Source organism: Patella vulgata, chromosome 4, assembly GCF_932274485.2.
Source record: "Patella vulgata chromosome 4, xgPatVulg1.2, whole genome shotgun sequence".
In the NCBI taxonomy this organism is placed as follows: domain Eukaryota; kingdom Metazoa; phylum Mollusca; class Gastropoda; family Patellidae; genus Patella; species Patella vulgata.
Genome location: NC_065882.2, coordinates 87143627 through 87152522, shown reverse-complemented (window position 1 = coordinate 87152522; position 8896 = coordinate 87143627). Strand labels below are relative to the sequence as shown.

The following is an 8896-nucleotide window of genomic DNA, read 5'->3' as shown; positions in this document are numbered from 1 at the left end:
TCCCGAACTAATGACTACGTTATCTCCCTTTAAAGTAGACAAGTGAACAATAGCGTCCAATTAGAGGTTGTGAAACAAACGCACTCAAATCAATCATGGTCACCTCCACGGAAACCTTGACATTGAACGAACAATGAACTAGGTAATTCAATTATCACAGGTAGACATTTTAGCTGTAAGCGCGAGACTTGGTATTCGCGATGATCGAGGAACCAGATAGGCCCACAAGCTGGGTGAATACCGAATCGAAAACAGTGACGAAATATGCAGGGTATTGTGTGAAGGGATTGATAAGATTTACGGAGTTAAAGCAACATCAAGCCTTCTATTCCAGATGGGTGGGACTGCAATATGGGCAGTCGACAATTGACGTCTGTATGGATTGTTGCAAGACTCCTTCCTGAACAAAATGATAGGTTTGTTCCCGGATAGCCTCGGGTGGATTTATTTAAGAGAAGTGACTCTTGCCAGTATATAGTATTAAAATCTCGGGGATTTGTCCGTGGGTAAGGGTTATGGTGGCAGTTACCGTCTCTTGATCCTTGACAAAACAGATACAGTATAAAATGGGGTTTAACATCCTACTCGTCTACTCCGACTGGGCTAATGAAGACTGACATATACCAAACAGTGTGCTATGAGGGAAATTTTGGCCAGACAACTGCACTACATGTACGTCCTATTAGTATTTCGAATTCAAGGGTTCTTTTACGTGCATTGCAATGTGTACCTCGGTCTTTCGCACGACACCGGGAATAAATGCAGGACCTCCAAGTTAGCTAAACACTGTCTTACTCACCGGGCCCCTGTGGCTCCTATTTTGTATAGCAGCAAACTATTACGGTAATGAAGTATGTGAACCTGTTTTTAATCTTCAATGTTAAAGTCTACCTTTTCCTTTATATGACAGAAACAACCTATATAGGTTTTTATTCAAATTGGTTGTTGGTTGTAGTGCACCGAAAAGATCCCTGAATATGCAAACAATCGGATAATGAAGATGGGCAAATGCCATACAGTGTGCCAAGGGACATTTTGCCCGAACAGCAGCATGTCTTTGCCTAATCCTACTGTCTTTTACGTGCACGGCAAATATTTTGGCCTACACAGGACCCTTGTTTTTTATCCCTTCCAAATGACTAGACACTATTCCTTGCCAGCCTCACGGAAGGGAAAACAATGCTGGGGAATCCAGATGAACTTTTGAGAATATCACAGGGATTGAAACTGGGACCTGATTGCTGAGTGAGCCAGCACCCTACACATTGAGCCACCATGGTTTCAACCATACTGATTGACATGTACTCTCAAAATGACCTATGTAATGAGACGACAAAGAGATAAAGCCTATTTACTCCCATCAGAAAGCAGGACACATTTTCTATCAACTATACATAAACAGATTTCCATATTTATTTTTCAGTAACAAATGGCTGTACAATAAAAGTTTTTAGACCGAAATTTGGCACAGGTCTCTTTTCATTTTACGATGGATGTCAATTTCCCAATTTTTATTATTACACAAATTATGTTTTATGAATATTTACTAATAAATACAGCCACGTCTAGGAATTGAACTTATTACAGTCATAACAGTTTATTTCCATTGATTCTTTTCAAAGTCAAACTCGGCCGCAATACCTTCAATTCGGCCTTGACCTTGTAAAACGCTCCTACGTACTTGGGCTTCTTGCCATTCTTTGTTTATGCTTATGGGTAATGGTGGATAAACAAATTTCTTCATCCAGATAACGACCCACCCAGCAACTCCAAATAACATCAATACACCAGCCAGGACCGATTTCCACTCTCCAGTTGGGGCTTGCACTTCCGCGAATGTCTGGCAAAAGCTCGCTCTGTATAAAGCCTTCTTTTCTGCTAAAGATAAGTTTTTCCAGTCTCCCTTTTCTTTTTGTCTCAGCGCCATAACTTCAGAGGAATTTTCCTTGAATCGAACAGCAGGACAAGGATATTCCAATCGATCGGCGTAAGTGGGATCTCCATTGAAGCCATACCCAACAATATCTCGATTACCTAATTGTGGATAGGCCCTATCTCTAGTTGCTTGGTCTAAGACGACTTCTTGGTTCTTTGTGGCGGTGGTTGACACACCACGTCCGGCCAATGACGTGCTCCTCAAAAATGTTCGTAGAAGAAGTTGGTTACTCATTTTTGAGGATATTTGTCCTGAAAAACAAAAAGGTTTAAAGATAGAAATAAATTTATGATATTGTTTATTTGGAAATGAAATGGGAATGACATGGTCTACCCAATGTGATATAAAATGTTCACAACACCATGAATCATCAGTATATGTATTACTCTGATACAGTACTGGTAAATTGAAGTATCTTTGGCTCATATGGACAAACTACTGATAGGAATATTGGCCCTTTATATCAAATTTCTAAAAACGAAGTGTGTTATTTTGTTTACATGTAGCTGGTTTATTCACGTCATATACCCCCCAAAAAAATAAAATTGGCACTCTTACAGACACACTTAGAAACATTAATAAAATGAGTATGTTTGCCCTGAACAAATGGGATGTGGTCATATAATGGCTTTAAATCATAGCAGCAAACATTAACCATTATTAGCCATTATTATATTACAAAAAACAATGTATTTTACAAAACATTAATTTTTCTTTAATAAAAATACCTAGATCTACTGACTATTTAATTAATTTGATAAAAATAATAAAATTGTTTCAACTAATCAACACAGTAAATTAAAAGGCTATTCTGACTTAACTGATTGGATAATCTCTAATAAATCAACTGATTGATTAATCTCTAATTAAGTACTTCACACTCTTTTAAAGGCTCAATACCACTCTTGTTGTAATTGAATAATATGTCTCAATCTTTATTCTGGTCAACAAATTGCACTATTTTACAATATTCCAATTAATTGATGATACAAATTTCATCTTAACACATTTAATTTAAATTGGAAAAATTCAACTAAATGATTTGAAAAGCCTGACGTAAAGCTTTTCAAATGTGACTTGGATTTAAAAATATTTTTGAACCCTCTGGACAAGTAAATGGATAATGGATAATTTACACAACAGGTAGGACACTTACATGTACACATCTAGTACTTAGAATAAGGCTATTTTTTATTTTCTGGAGCTGTCAAGCCAGCAAGAGTGTTATTGTCCCTCTAAGTTATTTCTGATTATGAGCTGAACCTTTATTGGATATTTTTGATTATGTAGATTTTATTTTAAGTTTCATTTCGATGATCAGCTACATGTATCTGAAGACTTCTTACATGTTGATATCAAATTCAAACTACTTATACTAGCTAGCCAGTATCATTAACTTAAGAGAGAGAGAAATGAAGTTTAACGGCCACTCACACAAACCTGATCATTTGGGGACTAACACATAGTTCCATTTTAGTTCAATAATTCCCTTGTGCATAGGTCTTTTAGCAGTGGGAACAAACAGGAGGACCCAGAGAAAACACACAAAGTTGGACAGTCTACGACCCTACTCCTTGCCAAGTACAACCTGGGAATCAAAACCACACCAGTTGACTCAATGACCTTATTATACAGCGTGCACGTGCTATAACCATTCAGCCATCCAACCCCACTTTTTGTTTAAGGTATTGAAAATTGTAGAGAGAGAGATTCTCTATATTAGAGTTAAAGGATGTCTTTTTTCACTTCACCTAAGCTATTTGTAGACATTGCTATTTTAAGTTTATATATTAATATAACTGATTTGGTAGTGAATAACAAATATTACCATAATTTAACCAGTTTGAACTTTGATTGGCTGTTTTGACCAATTGTTTGGTCGTTATGACCCAAATGTTTGGCCATTTTTGACCAAATTTTTTGGCCTTTATGTATGGAACCAGGTTATGTCCATGACACTAACAGACAAGTGAAACTTTGAAATTGGCATAACTCAATAATTTTGCTGCGACATTTAGTTTTATTGTAATATAGTTGTAAGATCTGAAAGTTTTTGTTCATAATAAAACTTTATTTCTACTAGTATCTACACCAATGAAGCCGTGAACCGGTGGTATAATTTCGTCGCTACGAGTCACGCCACAGATACGCCAGTGCGATTTGCTTATTGGCCTTTCTTTCTCGTCGCATTGTCCATTGGTACGGAACTGCTGCTTCAAATGTGGTTATTTTCGTAAATAAAAGACTAGCCTTTTGCCTCATTTCGAATTTTTACTCTAGCTGCTCCGAGTGCGGAGAAACCTCAACATCAAAATGAAATTAGACAACAACACAATTTTTGGGACGGATACCAGAATACCACAGGGTTAATAATATATTAATTTGAAAATATATATATTCATATTTATTCTGCGAGTTTTCTATGAAATCGTAGGTGTGGAGCCAAAATATGAAGTGCGGAAAATTTTTGATCCAGTTTCGAAGTGACTGCCATGAAAGAAAGTTAGTGGAATTTTACCGCTAGCGACTGCACACGATGACTTCACTTTTCATTTTTTGTTCTTCAGACAAAAGGGCCATGAATTAGCAACAATTAATTAGGCATAACTCTATTAATATAGGATAGAGCCTTTCGAGCTCATTTTGGTGTCATTGTAAAGCTGTTGGACAGCCCTATCCAGAAATAACAGAATTAAACCCATACGGGATAGTTGAATTTTTTGTTGTCATCCCTACATTGTGTATCAAATTTGACTGATGATGAATTGAAATTATTGTTTCAAATCTTGACAGTTAAAATTTTATTTTTACCAAACATGGTTGTCAACCTCTTATCGACCTTTTAAAACCCAACACAACATCGTGCATTGGATTCGTTCGAACATTTTTTTTGTTTAACTCTTCAGATACATGTATAATTTCTTAAAATAAGAAATCAGTAAAATACTGACCAAAACAGCCATTTGATTTTTTGGAGAATTATAATTATTTTGTTTCTTGGATTGGAAATTAGAAATATTTAGAAATTTTACCGGATTTGAAACATATATGTTGGTTTCAAATTAACCATAATTAAGTAGTTTGTTCAAACCTGATGAAAGCAGTTTAGCAAAGTTCACCAGTAGTGAGGTTGATCACGTAGGCCATGCTACTTTTGTCCTCTGGCTATAGAAGTATTAGAACTTAGAAGAATTGAATATTTTCTAGCGGTTTTTAATTCTACCGGTGTATATCTATCTAAAAAAGCTACCTCCATGACAGAAATTGAGCATTACCCAGCATTTATTTGATGTCATGACCATCCGTCATATAAATCAATAAGTTTTGCAGTAATATCATTTTAGTTTACCTTATAATATTTCCTGGTCAATGACAAGGAATTGACATTGAGCGAAGCTAATATGGAGGAAATATTAACGTGTACGCATGCGCGAGGTTCTGATAGTGAGAGTTATTTCCCTTATCGGCGTAGGACTGTTCGTTTCCGTTATTCTGAATCTATTTTATTTTACTGCCCAGTCGCAATCTGTTATACGCCATAAAAGATATTTGCGTCTGGATAACCAGAAAAGAGGATCTGAATCCAAGATTTAATACCAATCGAACAAGTATTTGTTTATAAATGGCGGCTTATTGCAACAAGAATTGACAGGAACATGTTATTTTTATGACTGTACAATCAATTAGGAATATAACAATGTTGCCAGTCAGTTGAATAATGGAATCATACAAAAAATACTAAATGCACATTTGCGTCGTGATGCAAGTATATACTTTTACTTTTTGTTTTAAAGATAGATCTTTTAACAGGCATGAGGATGATGATTAGGATTAGTGATTAGGCCTATTTAGTATTTGGCATTGCTTGAGTAGAGCGAACCGGAGTGATTGTTGTATATAAAACCTTCATAATTCAGTTTCTCAAGTGATGCCAAAAATTGATTTTAATTTAGATCAAAATTATATGAATATTGGATAAATTACTGATTAATTTTTAAAAAAAAAAGGACATACATAAATGTGTGAGAATTATTTTCATTGACGTCAAATATAATATGTAACAGTCATTGCCTGAGTAGAGCGAAGCTGATTATTGTCAAATATAAAACCTTCATAATTAATTTTCTCAAGTGATACAAAAAATGTTAAATAATTTAGTTTTTCAAAATTGATTTATATTTAGATTTAAATTTTAACATTAATTTTGTTTTTAAAAAAAGAACAAAAAAGTGTAAGAATTATTTTCATTGACGTAAAAAATATGTGACGTCAGTGATTATACGCGTCATAGAAATAGTTCTAAGAGGCGAGATTTGATGTGAATCATTTTTGTTAGTTACGTGATCTCGTTTGGTCGAGATTTGGTAAGTTGACATGCGCATTGCCTGTATTGGCTAGTATATATATCCGGTTCCAGCCTGAATTTTCTTAATCAACAGTCTATCTATGACAGTTTCAATTACACTCCTTTGTTACCGGAAAATAGCTTTGCTTACGCTTCGCATGATGCTTTAAAGCTTCGCTCTATATGATATTCCTGGAACTAGAAGGTCACCCATATTTTACTCTTGCTTCAATAATTCTAGGGCCTTTAGCAATGAGAGTAAACCGGAGGACAACAAAGATGGACAGGTGTACCTATGGATTATCATGTCCAAGCTGGGAATCGAAACTGCGCCACTTGATTCACTGTCAACAGGCATTATGATCTAAAGTTCACCCACCCAGCTGGTTCAACAAAGAAATACATCTTTAAATAAATAGTTATATTAATGTTTTTACAGGATTGTTTAGAATAGTTCTGTATCTACAGCTAGAGTTGTGAGCTGTATGTCAGAACTAGTTGTAGAATTGTCGTCAAAGATGAAGATTGATTTAGAAGTTTTAGCCTGTACTAGTATCAAGAGAAGAAAACCATGGCCTCTCATTCAATGGGTTGGAAAGGTGAAGAACAGTAAACATTTAATTAATTACAAAACAATTACTAGTTTAGTGTGGCAATGTTTTGAGTACAAGCAAGTGCAGTAACAAATGTTCTTAGTGTTTAACGTCCTCTTCCACTCTAGATCACTCTAGATCACTAGGCCATCCCAGTAACAAACGTGTAAGGCAAATATATATAGATCACTAGGCCATCCCAGTAACAAACGTGTAAGGCAAATATATATAGATCAGCAATAACAACAAAACAGAAACCATACAGAACATACCAGTAGCACCCTTGATTTGGGTGATTGTCAACAGTAAGAATGCACAATTAACTATCAAGTGTTGATTTTTTGGGTGACGTGAATTGGGAACCCTTTATGTATTGTAACCTATTTGCAGACCATTGTATTCCAGTATTTTTGTTTTTTAAAGGAAAAAGAAATTCTTCTGTTATTGGATGAAAATCGTGTCAGTGTTTTATACATACCATCAGGAAAGACAAAAAGGAAAATACCAAAGTTGTCTCCCTTATGTGAAGAATCTCTTACATTATGCAGATCACCAAATGGTAAGTAGAGAAGAAACTTGAAATATATCTTCAGATATTCTTATAAACCCGATTTTCATGTGAGAGTATGTTGTTATTATACTGATCTGTATTTTAAACACTCGACAGGTCCGAGTTTTCAAGATTCTTTTTTCAAACTTGCGTGGATTATACACCAGGTCGAAACCGTTCTGAAATTAAGAGTGACACTCACAGACAAATTTTTTGTAGAGCTCATATCGCCTTGTCACCAAAACGGGATTGTTCGGGGCATACTTACATGTAGGAGAAATGATTTTTCACGGCGTTGATACCCGTGTGAATTTTTTTTTCAAAGTCACTCATCAGATCTTCTCATAGTTACTGTTCCTAACACTGAAACCTTTGTACGTGTTGTAAAGATTAGAGTATTTGCGATTTTTATACCTCCACATTTCAGTATTATATCATCAGTCTGTACATGTACATCCAGCTTTCTATATTCTAGGTTATTATCTGGTTGGAGTGTTAAAATCGGGTGATATATTTCTATATTTTAGGTTATCTGGTTGGAGTGTTAAAATCGGGCGATATATTTCTATATTCTAGGTTATTATCTGGTTGGAGTGTTAAAATCGAGCGATATATTTCTATATTCTAGGTTATTATCTGGCTGGAGTGTTAAAATCGGGCGATATATTTCTATATTCTAGGTTATTATCTGGCTGGAGTGTTAAAATCGGGCGATATATTTCTATATTCTAGGTTATTATCTGGCTGGAGTGTTAAAATCGGGCGATATATTTCTATATTCTAGGTTATTATCTGGCTGGAGTGTTAAAATCGGGCGATATATTTCTATATTCTAGGTTATTATCTGGCTGGAGTGTTAAAATCGGGCGATATATTTCTGTATTCTAGGTTATTATCTGGTTGGAGTGTTAAAATCGGGCGGTATATTTCTATATTCAAGGTTATTATCTGGTTGGAGTTTTAAAATCGAGCGATATATTTCTATATTCTAGGTTATTATCTGGCTGGAGTGTTAAAATCGGGCGATATATTTCTATATTCTAGGTTATTATCTGGCTGGAGTGTTAAAATCGGGCGATATATTTCTATATTCTAGGTTATTATCTGGCTGGAGTGTTAAAATCGGGCGATATATTTCTGTGGAATAAAGATAAAGATCTAATAAAGACAATCACAGGTTTATCAGATAATATCAACTTGACTTCATTATTAACAGGTATGTCATAAAAATATATATCAGTTTGCCCATAAAAAATTGGCCGAACATTAACACTGCAAAAGCTAAATCTGCCTATTGCAAGTCTTTATTTAGGCTTCAGATTTTATAGATGTTATTAATTAGACCTTTATTTACACGACAAGCTCAAAATCTACTCTGCAGACCCTTGGATGGCTTGGATACAGTTTGGATTTAAACAGTCGTCCATTTAAAATTAAATCAATAAATGGCGGACCAAGCTAATGTTTACCGT

The 8896-nt window shown here is 35.0% G+C and overlaps 1 protein-coding gene and 1 long non-coding RNA gene across 2 annotated transcripts; one reads left to right on the top strand and one right to left on the bottom strand.

Annotated features, from left to right (window-relative positions):
- Positions 1–1399: 1399 nt before the first annotated feature.
- On the bottom strand, positions 1400–5413 carry LOC126818159 (cytochrome c oxidase subunit 4 isoform 1, mitochondrial). Its single transcript, XM_050545382.2, has 2 exons — positions 5286–5413; positions 1400–2187 (listed from the first exon to the last, which is right to left on the bottom strand). Exon 2 carries the CDS (start codon positions 2168–2170, stop codon positions 1598–1600), a length of 573 nt encoding a protein of 190 aa, XP_050401339.1. The 5' UTR covers positions 2171–2187; positions 5286–5413; the 3' UTR covers positions 1400–1597.
- A 180-nt stretch (positions 5414–5593) lies between these two features.
- Positions 5594–7390, top strand: LOC130012488 (uncharacterized). The gene is made up of 3 exons (XR_008787925.1): positions 5594–5702; positions 6721–6880; positions 7298–7390. It is a non-coding gene; the product is annotated as an uncharacterized LOC130012488 (long non-coding RNA).
- Positions 7391–8896: the final 1506 nt, after the last annotated feature.

Bases quoted from the DNA above. Each gene is read 5' to 3' on its own strand.
- LOC126818159 (XM_050545382.2), bottom strand. From the start codon at position 2,170: ATGAGTAACCAACTTCTTCTACGAACATTTTTGAGGAGCACGTCATTG.